This window comes from Cygnus olor, chromosome 11 (genome assembly GCF_009769625.2).
Source record: "Cygnus olor isolate bCygOlo1 chromosome 11, bCygOlo1.pri.v2, whole genome shotgun sequence".
Lineage (NCBI taxonomy): Eukaryota > Metazoa > Chordata > Aves > Anseriformes > Anatidae > Cygnus > Cygnus olor.
In genome coordinates, this window is record NC_049179.1 from 1,831,547 (window position 1) to 1,857,758 (window position 26,212).

General features: G+C 40.2%; 1 protein-coding gene across 3 annotated transcripts in view; it reads left to right on the forward strand.

Annotated features, from left to right (window-relative positions):
- The first annotated feature begins 3,274 nt into the window (after window positions 1–3,274).
- SCG3 (secretogranin III) overlaps window positions 3,275–26,212 on the forward strand; it is a 29,249-nt gene continuing 6,311 nt past the window's right edge. For 2 of the 3 annotated variants that reach the window (XM_040569576.1, XM_040569579.1), the window contains exons 1-10: window positions 3,280–3,509; window positions 4,208–4,260; window positions 4,882–4,927; window positions 5,039–5,254; window positions 6,314–6,456; window positions 7,597–7,758; window positions 8,076–8,253; window positions 10,129–10,245; window positions 24,805–24,888; window positions 25,540–25,668. In XM_040569576.1, the coding sequence (XP_040425510.1) occupies window positions 3,425–3,509; window positions 4,208–4,260; window positions 4,882–4,927; window positions 5,039–5,254; window positions 6,314–6,456; window positions 7,597–7,758; window positions 8,076–8,253; window positions 10,129–10,245; window positions 24,805–24,888; window positions 25,540–25,668 (1,213 nt within the window). In that variant the 5' untranslated portion in view covers window positions 3,280–3,424. Of the gene's footprint in view, window positions 3,510–4,207; window positions 4,261–4,881; window positions 4,928–5,038; window positions 5,255–6,313; window positions 6,457–7,596; window positions 7,759–8,075; window positions 8,254–10,128; window positions 10,246–24,804; window positions 24,889–25,539; window positions 25,669–26,212 lie in introns of all 3 variants that reach the window. The other variant, XM_040569575.1, reaches the window with a different exon arrangement.

The following is a 26,212-nucleotide window of genomic DNA, read 5'->3' on the forward strand; positions in this document are numbered from 1 at the left end:
GTTCCCCTGAGAAGGGAGTCACCTACAACAATTACCCTTCTGTCTTTCTTGGTGGAGGCAGTCTTGAGGCGTGGAGTCGATTTCCTCACCCTAGTCATCCTCCTGGGTAGACTTTCTACCTCCTCCTCACCCACCGGTCTCTCAAGCTCCAGGGCCTCAATTCTGTTGTGTAAGGGCACCTGGGAAGGTGAGGCCGGTAGGCCGGGGTGTTGCCTGCGAGGCTGAGCAGGGACCTGTCTCCATTCCTCCTCAACTCCTAGGTCCCCTCCCTCTGCCCGACAGCGACAGAACAGGGGGTCCACCCCTATTTGGGGTGTCTCACCCCAGTACCTCTCCTTCAGGCCTTGCAGGGATTTGCTCCACCAGTCTATCTCCCGCTCACACTCCCTGATGGCCCTCAACCTCTCCACCTCCTCCTTGAGCTCTGCCACCAGGCGGACCAGGTCATCCACCTGCTCGCACCTCACACACACAGTATCTCTGCCTCCCTCAGATGACAGCAACAGGCTCAGACACTCCCTGCATCCAGAGACCTGAACTGCCACATTTTTGAGCGGGCAGACAGTCTGGGTGGTTACAGACTTTCTAGAGAGAGCTCTCTGTCTGGTGTAGACCATTGTGGCCTAGCTAGTGGTAGACAGCCGTCAGATGAGTTGTTCTTATGGGCGGGACACCCATATGATGGGCCGCCCTTCTGATGCGCCACGCCCTGTTCACCGCGCACCTGGTCACTCACGCTCCCTAGGGGCTGCTTTTGAATGTCAGGGTAGAGGGGCATTGCTGGCTCCGCCTACACCTCGTCAGCCTCCCTCGCGAGGGCTGCCGGGTCCTGGCGGCTCCCTCGGCTGCCTCGAGTGGCCTCGATGCTGGAAAAAAAGCCCTGCCCGCCTCTATCCCCCGCTCCGCTGCAGAACGCGTCTGCCCCGGAGCCGATCACCTTGGAGAAGCTGCAGGTAAAGGTGCTGGAGCTTGAACCAGTACTGTGATGTCCCCAGCTTGGCACTTAGCACCGCTTTAAGGCCTGGAGTCCTAATCACCTGAGATGGGATACAAATAAACACTTTCTGTAGGATGACTTTTAGCATACAAGCCCTCAGGCTTCTGCATCATTAATTTCTCGTAGTGTTGATGATGGCATTGAAATGAAGAGGAATATTCATAGTGCACACATGTGCAAAATACGTGACTTACTGTCAGATGGTTAGAGATATTTCTAATGCCTTGCATAAAGATTCCCCAGTACTTCTTTACTTCTTTTCCAACATTTTTTGTTTCCTTTTAGGCTACAGAATCTTTAGCTTATCATTTAGCATAATATGAGCTGAAGTAAAGAAAGCAAATTCACTGAAGTATGAGAATTTTACCATCTAGGCATCAACTTGGCAAGGTGAGGTTTTGTTGTTGTTACGTTTTCTTCTGCTTTCATCTCCTTTCTGTTTTCATCAGCTAGATGAAAAACCTTGAAGTGTGGTTATAAAACAACTGTAAAAATAGCATTGAGAGCATTTCAGTTATTTTTCTAGGCTCTCTATCAACAGCCTTCACCACAGTAAAAAAGCACTCTAATTGCCATTCCTGTAAGTTCTCCTTGGCATCTGATAGGCAAGTGGTATTCTTCCTGGCTCATGAATCATTACTGGAAATACATAGTTCTAGAATAGAAAATGGGTTGATTGTGCAGGAGCCAAAATAGACTCCAAAATAGAAGAACTTATGCTCTTCTCTGGATTGTCTCTGCACTGTGAAGAGGAGTGTGTAACAGTATATGATGTAAATGATGCCAAATGAAAACAGAGATGTAGTGAGAAACAAAGGCAGCACTTTCCCCCAGTCATTTTCTATGATGATTAAACATATTTTCTTGCAATTAGCAGAGATGATATGCTGTCACATGTCATACAAGCTCCCCAGGGCACTAGTAAGGAGCACTGAGTCAAATGCACAAAAGCAGACCACGGCACTGCAGGTGCGCTCGGTGCCTGCCCGCTGCAGGCACGCCTGTGAGTGCCTTGTCCCTGTGTACGGTCTTTGTTGCCTGACTGAACATGGAGCTGATTTGTGCCTGAAAATTTAGGCTCGGCTTTCCTGGCATGCTTTCTCACCTACAGTTTCAAGAAGTAGAGTGGCTACTGAAGTCTTACTCTTTTTCAGTAAGGGCAGGTTTTGAATTCCTTTCTCTCCCCCATCACTCCCAGCTCCTACAGAGTCCTCCATCAGTTCTTGTTAGAGAGGCTTGGCAAAGCTGGAAGTGATTTAGCTCCAGGGAAACAACAACCCGTATGGAATTAGGAAATAATATAGGAAAGATTTCACATTAATAGAAGCATTTATCATAGAAACATAGTTGTATGTAAAATGTTTTTACATACAACTTTTTTTACGTACAACTTTTTTTACATACAACCATGCTTGAAAAGTTTTTGTCTAAAATATCCCTGGTACAGGCTCCAAGAATAGGAGCTATGCAATAGGTGAGGATTTGGGGGTTATCAGTGTATTACTGAAAGGTCTTTTCTCTGGATCTGTGGATCACTGGCAGATTAATTTTAAAAAGCAAGTCTGAAATAACCTAGAGCTTCCGATGTTATCATTATTTAATGTAAATGATATGAAAAGCGTAAGTATTAAGTATAGTGGTTGCTAACATGGGAAAATAAAGGAATTGCAGTATTTTCTGGTGCTTATGGTACAACTAATTATCATTCTCCTGGTTTATGTTTTTTCCCAGCTTATTATTATAATAATTTTATATACTAGTAAGAAACTGAACAGTTAAGCTGTATTCTTGGTTTTCAGTTGTAAATGCACGGATCCTCTTAGTGCCTTCAAAGAGAGCTTTTGGCCAATATTTTAGCAGCCTCAACACCAAGTATTGTGGCGCTCTGAGATTTCTTGAGGTAGAATGTTTTCAGCTGACCCCTGCATGTCTGCAGTTATGGCTACAAGATGAAAAGGCCTTTTTTTGAAGAAAACTGCCGTTGTTTAGCTCCCACTCAGGAAGCAGACCCTACAGTCCTGAAAAGCGATCCCCCAGCCCTTCGGGAACTCCCTCACGCCTCAGGGGGGCCCGGCCCGGCCGCGGGGCATACCCCGGTGCCCCGAGGCGGTGGGCGCGGGGCGGGACGCGCATGCGCGGCCGGCCGCGGGCCGCCCCCGGCCCCTCCCTGTCTCCCGGGGCGGCTCCGGCCGGCAGCTGCCGCTTCAGCACCGCGCCGCTGGACAGCGCCCGGGGGCGGGGCGGGGGGCGGGGCCTGGCGGCGAGGGGCGGGGCCTGGCGGGGCGGGCAGCGGAGCCCCCGGCAGCGGCCCCGGCCCCGAGCCGCGCTCGCCCCCCGCGGGCGCCGGGCAGCAGCAGCAGCACCAGCATCGACTGCAGCAGCGGCAGCAGCAGCAATAGCAGGAGCGGCAGCAGCGGCAGCAGCAGGATGTTCCTCAAGCTGGCCGTCGTGGTGCAGGTGCTGTCGCTGATGGCGAGCCGGGGGCACGGCTTCCCGAAGCCCGGGGGCAAAGGTAAGCCGCTCCGCTCTGCCGTCGTCCCCGAGCTGGGGGGAGTGTTTTGCAGGGGACGGGGAGAGGAAAGCCAAAACTTTCCTTCTGCTTGGCTACAGGCAGGTGGATCCTATAGACATGATATTCCTGGCGCGAGGCGGTGGGTGGCTGAAGTTGCGATCTGATACCGGCTTCGGTGTCTGGTACTCGGCTGCAAGTGAGGAGAGCGGTGCCGGCACTGGGAGAGGCTCCGAGTTTGGCGTTCTGTTCCAAGCTATGTTCCACCACTCTGCAGCAGCCTTCAGGCCTCTCGCTCTCTGTCTCCCCTGGTATTCTGGGTGTCACGGATTCTTAATCTCTGGGCTGTGCCAATCCGATTATTGCTATTTCAGTCAATCTCTTACAGCGTTTTCCACCCAATTCATCTATGAGTTTTCTCATCAGAAAGGGGTTACTGAGCATCTGTATTTCTGTCTTTTACAGAACCTCTCCCTCTGCCCCAAATAATCGTGCTTTGTTTAAATATTTGACATTTAAAATCCCCATTCTCCTAGGAAAACTGATTTTATTTTTTTTTTATAAGAACTCTCAGTTAGCATCATATTTAAGACACCATGTTTTATGTGACAAAACTACCAATTAAGAAAAAATGTGTTGCCTCTTTGGAGTCACTTGCATCATGTAACTGAATATATGTGTGTGTATATTTTTAATTCTAGATAAAGCTATACACAACAGACAATTAAGTGTAGAAAGACCTTTGGAGGAACAGGTAGGTAAAATAAAAAAATATTTTAGATTTTTTTTGTTTGTATTTTCATAATATTTTCAGCATTCAAATGCAAGATACATGAATATCCTGATGGCTTAACAAATGACATAAAAAGAGATTCATCACTAAAGCAAATACTGATGTTCTTTAGGTACAAAATAAAGTTTCAATAATTTTAAATAAATTCTTTATAGGGTTTTACTGTCCAAGATCCCCAAAGCAGGTCATCAGCTCTGGCAGCTGACATGCGTGGAACCCCTTTGTGTTGAGATCCTAAGGGAGGGAGTACAGTGAGAGCTTAAGCTGAAGAAGGGAAACATCACTGGTATTTGTCCTTAAATGAAAAGTCTATTACAGCTTCTTGTAATGTCTGATTCTGATCAGAGAATGTGGTGGTAATGATGAAAAGTGCCAAGAGTTTAAACATGTTCCAATTATTAAGGCAAACTTCATGCTAAGAACAAAGATCAGGGATTAAGGCTTTTGCTGGTAATAATAAAGTAAGAGATAATGCATTTTAGTGTTTTATTAAGTAAGAGATAATGCATTTTAGTGCATTTATTCTTTCTGCCTCTGTTTGTTGTTGATGTTGTTTTAATTTATTTTATTTTCATATATCAGATTGCTGAAGCTGAGGCAGACAAGAATAGGAAAATAGTTCCCACAGGTAAAACACCTCTTTCCTGGTTTTATAGTGTGTTGGTTTTTGTTTTTTGTTTTTTTTCATAATGGCATTCAAAGAGGTAAAAAATTTTATATCATGTGATATATTTTCCAGAAAATAAGCCAGAGTTCAGGAATTATTCCTTTGCTGATGACTTGAATCTGCTAAAGTCAGTAGCAGAAAGAGAGAGGAATGAAAAAGAAAGGGAATCAATTAGAAGCTCTTTGTATGAACAGCAATTGGCCATTGATGATGCGGACTCCACCAAGAACCGCAGGGTTGTGGATGACTATGACTCTACTAAAAGTGGACTGGATTATAAATTCCAAGGTATTCTATAATCACCTTTAAGTAACACTTAGGTTAGACTTCTCTTGCAAACTGATTGTAATAATGGGTATTGCATTCATCACTAAACATGAGCTGTATTTGTTCCTACAGTGCAATTTCATTTTTTTCCAGTTGTAGAAGCCTGTCATATTGCAATTAGGTTTTGAAACATAATGCAAAAGAATTGCTACTGTTGATTATTACACTCATCTTCCGTAGAAGGAAAATCCTACTGTAATTTGCATCATGTTTTTTAGAGCTTTAGATTTGATGGAAGAAAATGGGACATATTTTTAAATGAAAATGTGATTTATTCTGGTTTGAAAGGGAGAAGTACTTTTATAGAGAGATAAATCACATACATTTATTTCAATTGTTATGTCTGTTAGATAATTCTCCTTATCACATAGCTAAAAGAAAAGAAGTTACTGAAAGACAAAGAATACTTGCCTTTACTATAGGAGTTGTTAATTGACTTGTAGTTTGAGTCCTCTGAGAGCTGAAAGAAGAATTTAGCTCAGGATATTTTTAATTATATGAGAGTGTACTGATCACAGATCAAAGCTTACTCATCGTATTCACATTCTCAGTGGTCACAATGATATTATTTAACAAGAGTAATGATTACATAATTAAAACTTAATTTGATGAAATCCAAACAAGAATATAATATGCTGTTTGTTATGACATGTTTTATTCTAAGTAGCCATACAATGAAAGCAAATACCAGGAAGAGGTACATAAACAGATATGTGAACAATATTCTCTCACTCTTACAAATTTTTCTACGAGCAATAGAGTATGTTCCTGACATTTGTATCTGCTCTTACAAAAGAGCCTGTTATAAAGACATTTTTCATCTGTAGAAAATGGACACGAAGAATGTTTCATTGGGACTGATGCATGCAAAATGCGTATCAAAGTATGTTCCTAATGTGTATTTAAAAATACAGCTTTGTTTTGAAGAGAAAAAGATACAGGCAAACATTTTTTTTTCCAAGATGTCTAATCCAAACGAGTTAGGACAGTTAGCACACAGTTAAACTGTAATCCTTTTAGATGATCCAGATGGCCTTCATCAATTAGATGGCACTCCTTTGACTGCTGAAGACATAGTTCAAAAAATTGCTACGAGAATCTATGAGGAAAATGATAGAGGAGTGTTTGACAAGATCGTTTCAAAACTTCTAAGTCTGGGGCTAGTAAGTATCTTGTTAATACTTCATTCAGCTGTGTTGTGGGTTGGTTTAATGCTCTTTTAGACAGTTTGGATGAACACTATAACCTGTGAATAATGCTGACTTCAAAGAAAATTAATGAGATTCAGGCTCTAGGCAAGCTTCTTGACTCCTTTCTGCACATTAGTTTAGGTCTGCAACAACATTGCTGCTATTGTGATAGCTTTGCAACAAAACATGCCAAACTGTAGAGTGTTCCTGATGTGGAGAAAGCATTTGTGGATTGTGCTCCTCCATATAAGCCCTAATTTTTTCCTTTTAATTTCTCTTCTGATTCTCAAGTAGGTCTGTACTATTATCAATTAATTTTGGACATTTATGGAGAAAGGTCTGAGCTCATTCCTGGTCCACCTGCTAATTATAATAATCAGAGGACATATAATGATGCTGATTAGCTGAGGATACATTTCTCATTGTTGCTGAATTGTAACAAGATTGGGTTTTACTCTGTTCTCTGGATATCTCAATGGTTTTAGCTATTGCGATACGGAATCCTTATATTTTAGTATACTAGTCTTATCTTTTCTGCACTAGAATTTGCAATCAGCTATTGCATGCTGAATCCCACTGATTACAAAGGGAGGTGTGTGGGGACAGCTGCATAGTACACTTGTCATTCAAGTGACAGCTGTTACGAAGCAAAGAAAAAACATTTTGAAGATGCTGCAGAAAGCTATTGGCGTTTTTCCTCCCTATATTACTGTATTCTGTTGTAGTAGCTCATAGATATGTATGTTGTTGCAGAAAATGTGTGTGTATATATATATACGCAGTTACACTGCACTTGCGGTTCCATCTTTCAAGCTGGACCCCGTTGTGTTAAGCCCTACAGGATTATATTTTCCTTTTGGCTACATTGGAGCTGGGGCGGGGGGGTTATGCACACATATTTGATGTGTGTTTGTATGTGTTTTTTATGTGTCCATCTCTCTCAATGTATACACACACACAAAACAGTGAATGTATTACACCCAATCTGTCTATGCTCTGCTTTGAAGCAAACAGGTTTGAAGCAAACTGTTTAAAAAGCTCAGGTTTCATATTGGCATTCATTCTAAGAAAACCACAATATTCTATAAGTACTCTGCACAAATATTTTAACAGATCACAGAGAGCCAGGCCTATACCCTAGAAGATGAAGTGGCAGAGGTTTTACAACAGCTAATTGCAAATGAAGCAAAGGATCGTGAGAAGGAGTCTGAAGATTTTGATTACCCTCCAAGCACAGCAGACAGTGATACAAAGGAAAAGCAACAGGAAAAAATGGTAATTTCTTAGCTAATAATTTTGACTCATTCAGTAAACAGTACAAGTAGACTGCTTCGCTTTAGGGAATAATTAGTTCAATCTGGAAAGTAAAGATGTTCTAAAAGTAATTCCATAAGACAGAAGAATGAATAGTGTATTATGTTGAATTTTAAGCTAGATTCCAAACTGAAATAACTTTGAAAAAACAGTCTAGTTTTCACTTGGTAGATAGGAAAATGTTGGTGTAAGATGATAATACTATTTATTGCTCAATTATCTCTATCGCCAAACGCAATGTGCTCATCGATTTATCTATTTTTATGTCTTTTGTGGAGACATCAAGCAAAACTGATCAGGATAGTTTCACTAATGGGGAAATTGATGATACACTGGATAACACATGGTCATCATCCAATATCTTGGAAAGAAGAAATGAGCTGCCTTCTGAAGATAATTTTGAAGACCTGCAATACTTTCCAAACTTCTATGCACTATTAAAAAGTCTAAATTCAGGTGAGCTTATCATGGGTGTACAGGAACATTTAGGGAAAAAGTAGAAAATTATACTCTTTGTTTGTTTTCTCCAACTCTTTTCCCCTCCATTCTCCACAGCTCCCGTAATTGCTTTAAAAATGTTCTCTAAGATGCATAGCATAAACTCATTTTATTTGTGAATATGACAAAACGTTGGGAAGAATGTCACTCAGAACTGCAAACAGTGTGACCTCTGTTGCCCATCCAATCTTGGGCCACACAATTTAGGAATCCTGAATTCTTTGCATTGTTGATGGGCATGATGAAAAACTGGAAAATTGTTTTCTCCAGAGGCCTTTCCTGTAACGTCCTTTTCTTCTAAGCCAACAGAGATACGAGCAAGCCACAGTAGCATCCTCACAGTGATGCTACCAGTAAATGAGTCAGAGCCTCTCAGCCTTTTCACAAACCACAGGTTTGCTGTTTATTGCAGTGAAAGCTCTGCACGTCTCTTCCTATTCCGGTGCTAGACATTACTGCCTTCCAATTAGTGAAAGCAAGATCATGGCATCTCGCCACAGCCCCTTTGTCAGCATGCTCTGCCACACACCCACTCTTACTCTCTGCAGCCAGCATGTCTTCGGCACAGTCAGCAATAATTTATTCTGTGGATTCCTTGTCCTGCAGGAGCCTTAATCTGTCCTCAAACTGTCCCCATAAGTACTTGAGTGGAGAACCAGAACGAAAAACCTGAGGGCATGTTTTGCTGAAATCCAGTCTAGAAACCTCATATTATTCTTGTTCTTTTAATTTTCCCTTGGTAGTTTTGAATGCTATTCCTTCTCCTTTTTCTATTCACAAAGCAGAACAGCATATGGGGTTTAACAGGTAATCAAGCAAACAGAATCAGGTCCCACAAGGCACATCTCTGCCTTGTCTCCTGCTTTATCCTGTTCACCTGCCAACTTTTATCACAGTGGAGGAGAGGAGATTCAATTGCATTCTACAGATGTGTGTTAAATTGCAGAGAGCAATTTTAAAACCTGTTCAGTAGCTCTCCAAAGGGGCTGGCCCTCTGCCAAGGCTGGGAGTATGTTTTTGACCATCCCTGTCTGCAAGTGCACCTGGCTCTGTTGGGTCCTGTGACAACCAGGGATGCAGGAAGAGCCTGTGTAACTCTGTGGTGGGAGAGTTTCATGCTGCTAATGCAGAAATAGCAGTAATAGTGCTCAGCAGATAAATGCAGTGGAAAAAGAAAGCTAAGAATCATTGCTCACGAAGATATTCAGCGATACATATGGACAAGAAACGTGGATTTTTATCATTAAAATCATTGTTTATGTCCTATTCTGGAGTCATGATCCTCCCAACCATGTAATATTATATTTTTTCCCAGTTCCTCAGTCATGGTCTTGTGCACTATAACAATCTCATTTGAGACACTTGCCAGTAAATCCAAAGGGTCTCTGAGCCATCTTCATGTTAAAGAGCCAGATCAATCCACTGAGTAGTTCACTGACAAATAAAAGAAAAAGATTGTAGAAGACTGTGCCTATATCTGCTCACTGCTTTTTGAACTTTGTCAAGTCACGTATCTCAGTGTGCTTAACTTTCCTATCCACAAAATGAAATTAGTACAATTTTATTTCTATAACATAGAACTTCAAGACAAAAAGCTGTAAAGAAGAGACAAACCCCAAAGTTTTAAAGTATGTTCAGATGTACTCTGCAGGAGCAGTTTAAAGGGGAACATAAATAGGATTTCTGTTTGGTAATCCAGCACAGCCTTCCTTTTAGTGTTTTTCTTTTGTTTTGTTTTTTTTAATGCATGAAGTTTCTGCAAACAGTTTGCAGAACTGAGTTTTCTGAATTGGCTGAAGTCTTTGACTACCTTTGCTTTATCCCCTCACACAGAGACAGAGATGAAAGAGAAAGAGACCTTAATAACCATAATGAAAACCCTGATTGATTTTGTGAAGATGATGGTTAAATATGGAACAATCACACCAGAAGAAGGAGTTTCCTATCTGGGTGAGAGTACATACTTTTTGCAACAATATTGTTTATTAATGCTATGTTCTTACTATACCAACAGTAATAATTATATCATCATCTCCTTTGCTCTTATGAGTCTTGTTTCAGACTTCTTCATTCAAAATGTTAAAGCTGTACTTCTAAATCATTATAGCAATGTCATTCATTATAGCAATGTTGAAATCCATACTGCTTTAATATTTCCATGTAATGATGGAAAGGTTATTTATCAGATATGTATTTAGAGGTTTATTCCACTTTCACACTTGTGAAACGCAATTGATTTTAATTGGTGTTATGTCAGAGGAAGGTTAGCATTTCACTCAGTTATATTCAGGTGGATCAGGTGCCTGAATTTTCCAAAAGGAATCCAATACTTCAGCACCTCTAATGTGTAATCTGTAAATAGCTAGAATAGACAGGACCTAGTGCTATGGACCAAGTTTTACCAAGTAAAACTCTCTCCATCTATGGAAAGCATTACATGTGGGCACAGGAGTAGCTTTTGAAGCTGTCTTTCCTGGATCCATTTTAGAATCTGTAAAATTTAAAAATTTGTATGTTTTTTGTAATTTTTGTTTATGTAATTAGACTTTGTGAAATTGTTACAATTTCCTGAAGAGGGATTTTGGAACAGCTGGGCTTGGTTTGTCTTTGTTTTGTTTTCTCACCAACCTCTCTTTCTGTCTTTTGCAAAATTTTATAATAAATGTTGATAGCCTTTCTACTTAAACAAGCAGAGCTACAGAAGAAGGGTACATCTGCATAAGCGCTCTACAACTCTTTTATTTTTCTAAAGTATTTCTGTTCTAGGCTAGCCTGATAATTTTTTGTTTACATCAGGGCAATTTATCAGCTTAATAAATCAGCCTGTCGCAGAGTTAGGACTGGCAATGATCTTTCATGACTTCTGTAGATTTGTTTGATATGAATGGTTGAAGGTACGTGATTGATGCTACTGTAACTGTATAGATTGATTACCAGTTACTTGGCTGCAAAAAATCCAGTGACTCATGATTCACATTCAGTGCATGATTGTACCTCCCCTCTAAAGAATTCAATATATCTCTGACCAATATTGTCCCTTCATTTTCATTGAGAAGTCCTTGAGTTTTGGAAGATTTGGACATTTGATGCGATACCTGCCTTCCTGTGTGTTTAAGGAAAGATTCACATAATTACACGGTTGATTACAAATGCTGTGATTTCAGTGTCATTCTACAAATTAAGGTAACATGACTTGCGTAGATATTGTCCTCACTGATAGTGTTATGCCAAAACTTAATAGGTTAAATTCATCCCTGACGTAACGTTGCTCAGATAATGGAGTTACACTAGGGATGCATTTTTGCCTGCTAAAATTCAGGGCATTTATTCACATTGGCTTTACTTTGAATAAATAAATACCGTTACTGTGGAAACAAATTGCTATGATGACACAGTACAGAAGGCAGGGATTAGGTTAAGAATTTGAGAGGTCTGATTTAGTCCAGACCAAAAGTAAGGGTACCAATGTAGCCAGACTCTGCCTTGCAAATTAGTGATTTATGGAGAGGTAGATTTTGTACTCCATCAAAGCAACTTACTGTAGTGGAAAAAGCTTTCTTATAGGTCTCACATTGCTTCTGTGGTATTCTTTTTTTAGACTTGCTGTTGAGAAATGACTGTAAAACTGACCTTCATTTATTGAGTTAATATTCTCAAATATTCAAGATCAGCAAACAAAGGAGAAACTTAGCTTCTTGCAGCATCCATAACCATAGCAGCAGTTTTATTGCCACCTTTATTCAACTAAAAGTTACAATATAATATACCTAGTACTACGTGAATAGGTACAGTGTTGCTCAATGCAGTCTAGGCTACGGGAATGATGCACTGCTGTGTTCATTTGCAGCAGATGAAGGAATTAGAATAAATTTCTGTCAGAGAGAAGAAATAATTCAAAAAAAAAAAAAAAAAAAGGCAGCTTTTAATTGTTCCTTCAGTCCAGAATTAGTGAGCAGATCCCATGCTACTTGGCAGAAATTACCTGCTGGGTCTGGGCAAATGGAAGTATACCCTTATTCTGTTTTATTACAGTAGGAAACTACACAAATTACTTTTCATCACTCTGTGGGTGAAGCCATGCGTAAGCTATGTCCCTGAATTATATATTCAAAATAATAAATCATTTACTGAATCAATTCACAAGCTTTTGTGCCTCTCACACAGAGACAGTAAATTTGAATTCATATACCAGTAACAGCTGGCTTGGGATTTGGAAACCACAGCATTATGTCATCATCATTGTATCCTACTCCAGGGGAAAATATCTTGCTGCTGCAGTGAATGATGTTGTTAGGTTTAGCTTTAAGTTACAAAAGATCTAGCTGCAGTGTGGTGCAAGAAAAGCACACAAGCATCCACATACAAATGCAAGGGAAAGGAAGTTCATGTTTTAATACACATATTCAGTATTATGTAAGACATATTTAGAAGCTTTTCATATGCTAAATAAAATCTGTAGCACAAAACACAGAAAGCAAAAAAGCAATTTATCCAGTAAAAGTACTGCCTGTCTTTTTACAGTATGCGTTCAGAAGGTACAGCTCTGGAAGCATTAAAGAGAGGCTGTAACAAACCGATATAAGATGTGCGTTCAGTCAAAAAGCATCATATTTGATAATTGCCCTGCTGATGGAGGACTGCTGCTATCTTCTATCACTTTCTTAGCTATGGATGATGTATTTTGATGTACTGGGAGCAAATTCTTCAGTGGAATAAAAGCCCCATGATACATTTCTAGACTGTTCAGAGGCTTTCAGAAATCCTTCTAGAAAGCCTTTCTGCCCTCTAAAGACTGAAAGCTGCTTTAAAATCTCTTTTTGCAATGAAAAGAATGGACAAACGGTGGTACAGAAGTCATAAGGTAATCAGTCATAGGACATGGGACCACAGCTACACAAGTGGCTTGTGAATTAGATCCAACTGTGCTATCAATTTATTCACCTATGGGCTGCTTCTCAGGATCCAGAAAATGCTACCCAAATAGCTGAGCTCTTCTTGCTTTCCCCAGCCTGCTAGATGAGCAGGCTGTTATCACTGCACAGGTTGAGCATTGGGAGGGAATTAGGACAGTTATTGAAACAATGATTGCTGTTGGCAAGGGTGCAGTGACAGAGTGGACTGAAAGAGCTGGAATCTCTCCACATAATGACCAGAAAGCAGCAAGAAGCTTTCAAAGAAGTTGTGACCGATTCAGCATAAATTATTTCATTATTCATGGCAGTCATACTGTTTCTGTTGCATAAATAGCTGGTGCTGAATTTCCCATGCAGAACTGAAAAGGACTATATCCTTCATGGTGCTGAGTGCCTTGAGGGAACAGTAAATGCTGTTCGAGCCATAGTAAAACTCACTTTGATATCAGCAGAGCAGAATAAGGAATGCATTGCAAACATCCTTACGCTGTTTGAATATTACTTTGTGATTAATATTGCACTTGTCTTCATTTTCCTTTTCTGTCTGATGAGTAGTGTCATGGTGAAGCTTCACTCTTACAGCTTCTCTGTCAGAACCATCAATCATAGGGCAGATAAGTGTTAAGGAAACACTTCATCTACACTGCATAGCAAAGAGGATTTTTTTGTGTGCTGAGTGAGTTTTCCTGCACGTCAGTCTGTTTTCTAGCTAATTTTAAAATGAAAGCGTATCAGTCCACTACCATCCTAGTAAAAGCTCTGTTTATAGTAAATGCATAAAGAAAAATAATTTTGTAATACGCTGATGTTAATAATATTGTTGTCAGCTTAGAAGCAGAAACAAATGGTTTCTGCCAGTTTGTTCAGATATATTTGTAAATCATCTCCCACTAATAAGACCAAAATAACAAGTGATTTTTAGAACTATTCAAGGAAATATTTGTAATTAGACACTAGTGGACCAAAACAAAAACAGAGCTTTCAGAAATGACAAACAAATTCTTAAGAGGCACCAATGGGTATGTCTGAATTCTCTTACACAGCACAGTGATTATATTCTGCTACTGTACTCTGCTTACAAGAGTAGGTTTGTAGCAAAGTTATCCATTGCCACCCCAAGCAAATGAAAGTTGTATTATCCAATGAACTGTTACCCTAGAAACGCAAATCAGTTATGTGAACATTGTATTCTTGTGTGTTCTCATTTATTGACTAGTGCACGTAGCACCAAATTTTACCATCAGTACTTCTTTATCTCACATCTATGTATAAGTTTCACCTTGATACTGTATATAATGCATATTTTATTACATCTTATGATTGAGGTTGGTGGGGTTTTTTTCAGTTTCTAAATCAGAGCTTCTATGTCTTCCACAACTGAACGATATTGTTAAAGAGAAAGGCAAAGAAGTGGGAAGAAAATTGAGTTTAAGCATTCTGGAGATTTGTTCTCTCTGAGGGGGATCCCACTTTCACCTCCTTGTAGGAGAGCATTTAGCTTAGTGTAGCCAGTGTACAACACACGGCCCTCAGCAGAGTGGTTTGGGAGCAAAGCCCCCTTAAATTAGGAGGGAAAATAGAGATTGCTCCAGCTCATCAGTATGCAGTGTTTGAGTCACAGCCGCCTCCTTCCCTAGACCAAACCAAAGCCACCTCTCATCCGCCTCCCTTTGGCTCTGACTCACTGTCAGAATCCACTCTCTCCCCCGCGGCTGAGTAGGAGATTGTGTTGGTTAGAAATGGACACGAACAGATGTCTCTATTTACCTCTTCTCCCCCCTTGTCATTTGTTTCCATGGGCAATTCAAAAGGAGACTACAAACTGCAGGACGCACTAGCGCTAGGGAGATGGTCCCTTGGTGAGCTATCGCCTAGGTATACACACAGTCATTACTTTGGTCCTTTTTTAAATGTTACTGTTGGGGCATTGTTTTACTTTCGTATTCTCTTTGAGCCAGACTGAGGCTGCATGACAAAATTCTAGGGGAAGCAGAACAGGCGCTAAGTCCCCTGTGCTGCTTTTACCATGCCCCTCTCTGCTAAGGAATATGGACTAGCTGTTCAGTCTCACGTTCATACTTGGTACCCTTCACAGCTCCACCTCTGATGAAGGCAGAGCGCTGCAATTTCTCCGGCGTAGGCCAGTGCATACTAGACACAATCTGGCCTTTTCCTAGGAGACAGGAGGATTCATTCGAATACTGTGACTAATCCCTGAAGTTCTCATCAGCACAGATGCTCCAGGCCAAAGGTCTGATCCTGATATTTGTTTAGCTACGCAAGAACAGGCACTGAGTCAAGAGTATGAGGCAAAGAGCAGATCACAGCACCGACTGGCATCATCTCTCCCCTACTCACTGTCTCCAAAAGCAAATGCTGCCTGATACAGACTGTGTGATTTCAAAAGGGGTCAGGGAAGGTGTGGCTAATCCAGTGCCAGGGGCTGCAAGTGGTATATAGACAGCACCATGAGGAATTTTTGTTCTTTCCTTCATTTTGAGCTGAAAGGTGAAGTGCACTGACTATTTCATACAGGAAACCATTCAGGCATACTTTCTTTTTCTTTTTTTTAAATGTCCTTTTTCTCAAAGACCTCTTTGTTTATACCATAGGTTTTCTTCATCAGCATTAAAATCTTTAATCAATTCTAATCAAATTCTTTAATCAAATCTATCTGAATTTCCCTTTGGTGATTTTCCTTCTCCAGTATTACTTTATCATATGACTGATGCACACAGCTACCGGTGGGAGTTATTTAATTTTAGGCAGCTCTATTTTTTCTGAGATTTGCTTTGTATCTGATGAACTAAGGTGACACAGATGGCAGTACACTGCTTTAAGAAACTACACTGTTCTTAAGAAAATCAAGGACTCTCATACATCTGAACAGTAGAAATCAGGAGCATCTCAGATTAGGGCAGTGGGCCAAATACTGAGGAGCAGCAGTGATGATGTGAGGTGTATGTGAACAGTTAAATACAAGATGAATTTGTGTGGCAGTGAGATGAAAGAATGTGGAAAGAGTGTGCCAAGGTCTAGCAAGTCTAGCAAGTGTGCTGACCACAGACCCTGTTTCAGCTTTAAAGCTTTTCTTTCAGTAGCTTCATCCCATGCCTCATCCATTTCTGTCACATGGTACTCTGCACAAACACATGAATGTTTTTCTGCCCTCACCATTTTGATCATCTTCTATTTTCCCCCATTCGTACTCTCACTGCGTAGATAAAAAAATGGATAGCGATGATATCAAAAGTCTACTAACCTCAGAGTAATTGAAAAGCAGAACCACCACTCACTACGGCGAGTCATTATGGGCATCACTTAAGGGTGACAACTTATGTGAGAGCATAGTATTTCCAGTATCCATAGGATCTAATTTTTTTCAGCTACCTTTCTGAGGGAGATTCAGTAGTTTTAGTATTATTGTTTGTTTCTCCCACCACATTACATGGCTATCAAATCACGTGTAGAGGTCTGTAAACTAAAAAGAATATATTACAGTTAATTCCTTTGCTTAATTGCTATCTAACCTTTAAATTTGCAGCTAGTTCTTGCAAATATTTTGCCTCTTCTTCCATTTCCCTTCACTGCCTCCTCTATGCTTTCCAACTGGATAGTTTGTGAGAAATCTCTGTTTCCTGGTGGTGTCTCTGTTGACAAATAAGGATATTGCCCAAATCCTGAAAATCTAGGTTTTGCATCCTACCAAATGGTTTGTGCTTCTAAAGAAAAGAGGGCAACACTTTCCTTTTTTTTTCTCACTGTATTTAATATCTACATTTATAAAAATACTTTCCTAATTTAGTACATCTCTGATGACAGCTGAGCACTTAGATCATAAGCTATGATTTGAGATGATGGTGTGGGTGTCAGGTGAAGGGGGTGTCACTGAACTTTCAAAACTAAACTCCATCCCACTCCTGCAGTAGAGGCGTCTGCATGCTGCTTTAATCCCAAACCTTTTTATGCTTATAAAATGCATTTTATCAAAATACTAAAAATGTGTGCATAGGCTTTGTGGCAACCTCAGAATGAGAAAGGTATTAGGAAAAGATGGTACCACACAGCTCTAGGAGACCCGGAGTAATACAAAGGAAATGCCTCTAGAATATTGAAAGGATAAATCCAAGAAACAGACTGTGAGGCAGGGAATTAAATAAAGACAATTAAGGAGATTTGGCCAGAGCTTTGCTCACCTCAAAACATACCTATCTAATTTTGTTTTACTTTTTCAATTGCCTTTCATCTGATTGCCAAGTGATGCTGCTGCTGTTTTATTTCAAATCACTCCGACCATCTTCCTGTAACCCATTTACAAGTGATGCCACTACCTGGGGTTTGTCACCTGACACATCGTTTCTCATGGCAGCATTAGGCTTCAGACACACCATCATGACAAATCAGTCGAAAGGGGAGATTCAAAATGAAAATGCCATATCTTGACAGGTAAGGCAGTAAGTTGGAAAGGAACAGGAGATTTGCAGGGCAAATTTGTAAGGTTCAATGTACAAACATTTTTACCCTTTCTGTGTTTCTTAGCAATTCTTTAAGGAGCCATCATGGTATTTTATTTACGTGCTTTTTCTAGCATTTTACATGACTTACGGGTATAGTTTAAAAGGATTATTTAAGCTGACAAAGATCATAATTAATAAAGGAATATCCAGGACAAGTGAGTTCAGACTACATTGTAGAAAGCACCCATTTATGATTTGGTTGGGTTTCCTTTCAAAAGAATTGTGATTTTTGTTCCCATTTGCTGTAAATTCATTTGGAGGGGGGTCATCTGAGAGTCTACTTCTCTGATGCTTAGAAACCTCATTCTAATTAAATTTAGTCGGGGCCATTTGGTGCCATTTGCTTTTGTGTCAACATTATCATCCACATTCAACACCTCATTTCCCACTTCGATGTTTACCCCTTTCCATGTTTATGGAAGGCAATTTTATCTTCTACCAGCCTTCATTTTGTCAGGCTAACAAGGCAAGCTTTGCTCTTTTCTGATAAATACACTCCTCATTTCTCTTATCATTCTGACAGATTTCCTTCGGTTTAATAATTTTTTCTTAATTAGGGGTCATCACATTCAAAATGTGACATCAGTATTTGGTACACTAGCATTAAGATTTCCGTGATTCTACCAGAAATACCTCACTGACACCTGCTAGGATTATATATTCTCTATAGCTACCTCTCACTCATACCTCACTGTCATCTTTGATAACTGAAATGCTGTATCTGGAGCTTTTTCCTCATTTGATTCTCCTAGATTGTAAGTTACAGCAGAGCCGTTTTCTTAGATTCACTATTATTATGTGACCTGAATGTCCTTTGAAACATCCATCGCTGGTCACAGCTGAAGAAAATATACTGATCAGATGAACCACGGGCCTCACCCAGAACAGCAGCTTCTCATATTTCTGACTAGCAATGAGAAAGATTGAGATAGGAGGTAACTAACGGTCGAAGTCTGCTTTTCTCTACATTGGCGAAAATCAACAGGATATTGACAGTTCTCATTCCCTCATGTAAGCTAAAAAGACAATTTGCCCAAAGAATTAGGCAGGTGTGCTACTCCTGACAGAACAGTCACAAATGAACACTGATATGTCCTGGATTTTGTCACAGATGAAAAAAGGCCTTGCAAATTCTCTAGGGTCACCTACTGCAGGAGACAGAAGAACCCTGGGAGAATTACTAGCAGTCATCAGCAAAAAGCTATCCATCTGAAGCTGCTGTAGTGCGTGAACTCATTAAGTAAACTCATTTTTTAGCTATGCTTAAGACTGATTTTGGCTACCATGATGGTCCTTTTTCCTCCCTTAATAAACAGCCTTTCTAGCAGGCCTTTGTGCAGAAGTTTAATGACGTGAAATCTCAGCGTCAGTCAATTTGACAAGGATAGAATGTGAAACTGCCTCCTGGGCACAATACAATTATGCAGATAAAAAAGTCTTTGCAGGACAATTTCCAAAAGTCCAGAAAACACCATGAATCTATCTATGGAGAAGGGTCCTTGTCAGGGTTCCATTACCAATTCCATTAAATACTCAAATGGTAATACTCAGAAACTAGTACATTAGTTTCTGCCTCTATAATAAGAACAAAGTCATTTAATTTGTAATATTTTTTTCACATAATATCTTTTTCCATGGATTTAAAGTGTGTAACCACAGTACATTCTCACAGAGTAAGATAAGCATTCTGCTTTTATGTGCTTCAGATTTTCGGATACCCAACTTGAAAAACTTCAGTTTCATAAGTGCTGAGAATTTGCATTTTCAGATGCAGTCAACAGGATCTATCGTTGTGCAGTGCCTGTAGAAATTGGGCCCAGGGCCTCTGAATGCCTACCCAAAATAGGAGCCCTCTTGAAAAATGAATGCTTCAGTGAGTCATTTGAGATCAAAGAGGAAGTTAGAAAGTGAGGCAAGGCAGAAACCAGATCTTCTGACTCCTGGTGTCTGGTTCTAATGATTAGATTATACTGCTCCTCAGAAAGCCAGCCGCCATAGGAGTGACCTATTTTACCAACATAGGTCACTTCCATTAGCTTGGTAGTTATTATTCTGTTGTTTTACTTAGTGCCATTTCAAATAAGTGGTCAGCTCCGTGGAAAGGTCATTGCCTTTCTGAACTTTTACTCTGTAAAAATTATGTTTCTAGGGAAACGATACCAGAAAAGTAATCAATTCTTGTTAGACCTCCCAATCCTACATTCAGCTGCTTAGCTGCTGGCCGGGCACATCTCAGTTCAGGAGATGACTCACTCCATTAGTGTAACTCAGAGCAAACATTGCTCAGCCATGGCCTAACCACATTTGACAAGTACAAACATGTTTTGAAACAATACCAGCTGTTAAAGGCATTAATTCTGAAGGGGGGAAGATAAAAAGGTATAAATCCTCTTCAAGAAGAGTTGGGATTCTCTTGTAAAATTCTCTTTATTATATACGTAGGTGCACCAGATGATCCCATAAACATGAACAAACTTACACTGCTAACACTTCTCTGTCACACTGAAAATACATCTGCTTATGAAATCTTGAGATTCACGTCGATGTACCATCCAGCCATCAGGATAGCTTCAGTACTTCTCCTGTAAAATGTTGTCCTTATTAAAAGACCTTTCATATAAACTTGTCCATATCTTTACTGTTGAAATAAGACTTTGAAAATAGAGTATAGTTGTTATTATACTCAGTTTGAATTTGGCAACAAAGCTTGGACCATTAGTGGCCAATATTGCTATACTATTATACTTCATATGCAGATGTAGCTGTTCAATTTATGTGGCTGGAGAACAACGCATACTGCCATGTTACTGCGCTTGACAAAGTAGTAATCTATATTAGTACTCGTATACTGAACTAAACCAACATTGTTAGCCAAATCAAAAGACTCAGAAACTGTAGAATTTCTAATTTGTAGAAGTAACCAAATAACAGAGGAGCACAAATCCTATTGCCTTCAGTAGTACCTGCTGGGTGTGGGTATATCAACTCTTAAACTCTTTTGGGACAGAGCATGAAAGGCAACTTAAGAATCAATGTGCTTACATATGTGTGGCATTTTAAGCATTTGAATACTCCTATGTATTTTAACATACTATTTTACACTTAAAATTAAGCCTGATTTAATAGATTTTGCTGGGATAAAGCCTAACATCAGTGACATTTTTGCATTTGCATGAATTAGTGAGGGAGAATGTATTCACTTGAATTTACAAAGGGTTTTTAAGTGAATATATTTAAATGGTTAACACCAGATTAACACTCTGTTTTCATTAAGATGTTTTTAATGAAGCACAGAGTTCTTAGCTGTGTAATCTTATCCAAAAAACTGTGCCTCTTGCAACAGAGAAATCCTTATATTCCTGCCAGAGTGCTAGTATGGTACTGATTCAGAATAAATAACAGAATCTTAAGCTCGGCTGAAAGGAATGTTTACAGTCTTTTCAATAAGCTCTGGATCAAGTGATAAGTGAGGCATCAATACCACCACTATAATACTAGCTCGTTTCTTCTCTTCATCAGTGTGTCTGATCCAGTTCATAACCCAGCCCAGACCTGCTTAGGGCATAGGGCAAGGTCAAGATTCAAATTAAAATGATATGTACCAAACGAAAATAGTTCTACACTGACCCTCCCCCCCCCCCCCAAAAAAAAAAAAGAAAAAAAAAAGAAAAAAAAATATGTGATGGAGAATTGACAGATTGCAGTCAGGCAGGTTACCGATAAAAACTGCTTACATTTCAGTTTTATGTAAATAAGAAAATATAGATGATCCAGGCAGACAGGATTATGTCGTTTCTCATCAGATAGCAGGCGGAATTGCTTATGGTGATCTGCCATGAAGAGAAGTGTGCTTGCTGAAAAACTAATCTTTAGGTTTCAGTGCTGAGCATCTTTCTGTTTGAAAAATTTGCTTTCTAGCTGATAGATAAAATGTTGGCCTAACATGTAAGACATTATCTAAAATATTTACTACCCTTACATTATCTATTTGAAGGCATTGGCGTCCATCAGTGCTGGTCAATCTTTAAGCACTGCCTCCTAAAAGCACAAGATCAGGCGATTCCAAAATATCGGAAGTCAGGCAGGTGGGGCAGAAGGCCGGCCTAGCTGACCAGGGATCTTGTACTGGAGCTTAGGCGAAAAAAGAAAGTGTATGGCTGCTGGAAGGAGGGTCAGACAAGGAAGGAATACAGGGATGCTGTTCATGTTTGTAGGGAGAAAATTCATGTGGCCAAAGCCCAACTAGAGTTGAAGCTGGCCATGTCTGTGAGAGACAATAAAAAAGTTTTTTTTAGATATGTTAACAGAAGAAGAACCAAAGAAAACATAGGTCCACTACTAGATGGGGAAGGTCTCCTCACAGACAATGACACAGGCAAAGCAGAGACGTTTAATGCCTTCTTCGCCTCTGTCTTCAACACTGATGATGGGCTTCGGGACCCAGGGTGCCCTGAGCTGGAGGACCATGACGGTGGGAATGACAAACTCCCAACCGACCCTGAACGTGTGCGGGATCTGCTGCTCCACCTGGATCCATACAAGTCAATGGGTGCGGATGGGATCCATCCTAGGGTGCTTAAAGAGCTGGCTGACATCATCGCGGGACCTCTCTCAATTATTTTTCAACGATCTTGGGAATCTGGAGAGGTCCCATTGGACTGGAAGCTGGCAAATGTTGTCCCAATTTTCAAGAAGGGCAAGAAAGAAGACCCTAGCAATTACAGGCCTCAGTCTCACGTCAGTGCATGGTAAAATTATGGAGAAGATGATCCTTGAAGTTATTGAGGCGCACCTGGGGGACAATGCCATCATTGGTCCCAGCCAACATGGGTTCATGAGGGGTAGATCCTGCCTAACAAATTTGATTTCCTCTTATGATAAGATCACCCATCTAGTTGACCAAGGGAAACCAGCTGATGTGATCTTTTTGGACTTCAGCAAGGCTTTTGACACGGTTTCCCATAGGATCCTACTGGACAAAATGTCCAGCATACAGCTAAACAAAAACATCATACAGTGGGTGAGCAATTGGCTGACGGGCAGGGCTCAAAGGGTTGTGGTAAATGGGGCCACATCTGGCTGGCAGATGGTCACTAGTGGGGTCCCTCAAGGCTCCATTTTAGGGCCAGTCCTCTTCAATGTTTTTATAAATGATTTGGATGTAGGACTAGAAGGTGTTTTGAGCAAACTTGCCGACGACACCAAACTTGGAGGAGTTGTGGACTTGGATGAGGGTGGAAAGGCCTTGCAGAGAGATCTGGACAGATTGGAGAGCTGGGTGATCACCAACCACATGAAGTTGAACAAAAGCAAGTGCCGGGTCCTGCACCTGGGACAGGGCAACCCTGGCTATACTTACAGACTGGGCGATGAGATGCTGGAGAGCAGCCCTGCAGAGAGGGATCTGGGGGCTGTGGTTGACAGCAAGTTGAATATGAGCCAGCAGTGTGCCCTGGCAGCCAGGAGGGCCAACCGTATCCAGGGACGCATCAAGCACGGCATCACTAGTTGGTCGAGGGAAGTGATTGTCCCGCTCTACTCTGCGCTGGTGCGGCCTCACCTCGAGTACTGTGTGCAGTTCTGGGCACCACAGTACAAGAAGGACATTAAACTGTTGGAGAGTGTCCAGAAGAGGGCGACGAAGATGGTGAAGGGCCTAGAGGGGAAGACATATGAGGAGCGGCTGAGGGCACTGGGCCTGTTCAGCCTGGAGAAGAGGAGGATGAGGGGGGACCTCATCACGGTCTACAACTTCCTCGCGAGGGGGAGTGGAGGAGCAGGGGACCTATTCTCGGTTATCACCAGTGATAGGACCCGCAGTAATGGTGTTAAGCTGAGGCAGGGGAAGTTTAGGCTGGACATCAGGAAGAGGTTCTTCACAGAGAGGGTGGTCGCACACTGGAACAGGCTCCCCACTGAAGTAGTCACTGCACCAAGCCTGCCTGAATTTAAGAAGCGATTGGGCTGTGCACTTAGTCACATGGTCTAAGATTTTGGGTAGACCTGTGTGGTGCCAGGAGTTGGACTTGATGATCCTTATGGGTCCCTTTTGACTCGGGATATTCTATGATTCTATGATTCTATTCTGCCACAGTTATCACATTTGATACTGAGTATTTCAGCTGTTTATATAAAGGGACCATTGACAATTCAAAACCATGTCTTGCAAAAATATACAACCAACTAGTTGACATCTATCAAATTTTGGATCCATGTTTAACCAAACCTTGCAATAAAAAACAATAAAACAGAAGAAAATTCTGCACCATATCCATAACATGACTAAGAAAATTGTACGATGTATTTGTGGATATCTATTAAGCGTTGTAGCAAAGGAAGGGTTTTTTTCCCACATAGGGATACAATTATTGTATCTGAAAAATCCATCTTGATGAAAAGGTTGCTTTTAGTTTTAAATGAGATAAGAGTTCAACCCTAAAATTTGCATAGAAAATCATTTGCTAGACTTGTAGAGCTGTATACATTGCCACCGCTATCTACTGCATTTTCAGATAGATGCTTGACCTCAGCAAATTAAAAAATATTTGTTTTAATTAATTCAGTTTAAGTATATATTTAATCTAAATATCATTTAATACTTTTTTTTTTGCATTTATTTTCTACTGAAACTGTACAAAATACGGACAGATAAGCAGTTTGGGAGAATATTGTCCTACCAGGATGAAGTGCATATTTCATAGTCTTGTTGTTAAACCCTTCCATTGTTTTCACCAGAGTAAATTGCTACAGATACTGTTATCTATATTTTGTGACTTATACGATTTAAATAATTAGAACCTATATCCACGCTCTATCCACATTCTCTACTTTTACTCTATCTGTGCTTATTGGCCCTATTTGGTACTGCTATTACCATGACTTAGTATTTTTTTCTCACTTAAGATTGATCGAGATTTAGTGTTGATTCTGCATTAATTCTTCAGAGACGAGGATGAAGACAGTTCTTTTAGAATTCCACTCACTGCTCAAACTGGTGTTGTGGAGAATATAGTATAGATTCTGTATCATATCTGTTGAAGAATAACTAGAATTTGGTTTTGTTTTGCCTCGATTTCTAGAAAACCTAGATACAATGATAGCTGTGCAGACAAAGAAGAAGCTTGAGAATCCTTCCACTGAAACCAAAACAAAGCTACCAGCAGGTACTTATTCTATATTTATCTCACCTGGAAATCCATATTTAATAATAATAATTTTTAACCTATCCAGTTAAAGCAGGTCAATTGTATTAGAATTGTATTAGAAATGTATTAGAAGAGGGACTGCTAGCTAAAGATATTGGTCCCTCAAGGACCTGTAGCCAAAGCTTGCATGTCTAAATGTACAAGAAGAGATGAGTTTTTACTTAATTGGCCAGTATTTGAGAAGTATATTCACTTGACTGTCCTTTTCAGAGCAGTGCAAATGTTACTCATATACAACAGCAAGCCATTTGAATGCTTTTTAAGGCTTAGGTTAAAAAATCACCTTGTCAACTTTGGATCTGGTGAATGGCAAATTTCCTATCCCCACCCCCGCTTTTTTTTTTCTGCACAAACGTACACATAAACTACATATTACTGTATTTTAATTACCTGTATTCAGCTACTGTTTGTAAGAGCAGAAACAGACATTCCTATTTCCAGGGGTCTGGGGTAGAGATGACCTTTAGAAACCAATTTGATACAGTCTCCAATGAGTTTCTTCCTCAGTCATCAGTCAAAATGTTTTACTTCTTAGAGATCATACTGACATAATTTAGAAGTGCTTTTGGAACACAGGATACGAAATTGCTCTTATTATTATTTCCTTAGACAAGAGTAGTGAAGAAGCAGACAGTACGAAGGAAGAAGCAGCTAAAATGGAAAAGGAATATGAAATCTCAAAGGACTCCACAAAAAATGAAGAACAAAATGCAGCAGGAAACAGTGAAGAGCCCAGAGGTACAAAATAGCCATTGCTTTTGCTACACACGAATGCCTTGAGTGATTAGAATCCTTTACTATGTTTGGTCTTATTTTTCCATTGTGCTAGCATAAATATATTCATTTTATATAGTTACTAGGAGTCAACACACAATAGTTTGATTCAGAAGCATATTTAATTATTTGCTTACTTTTAAACATATAGAAACCATAGCCCATGCTGAATAAGGCCATAACCCTTCACAGAGTTCATAGCCCCTTTTGAGAGCAATATGAAAAGCATTGTAGTACAGTAGTGCAGAGAGATTTTGTTTCTTTGCATTTGTAGCTTTTCAGTAAAATCAGATCATCAAGTTATCAATGGTTACAGTACAGAGCTCCAGGCTCAGGCATATATTTTGACAGAGTTAGTTCCATAGTCTAGATGTACCTCCAGAGTAAGTTCTTGCTCCTGTACTCAAAAACCTTCATCATCATTAATTTATTGACCAGACTTGGTGAACTTCCTCAGGAAGAGATGTATAGAGAGAATATTTGTCAGGTAATTAATTCTAAACTTGCA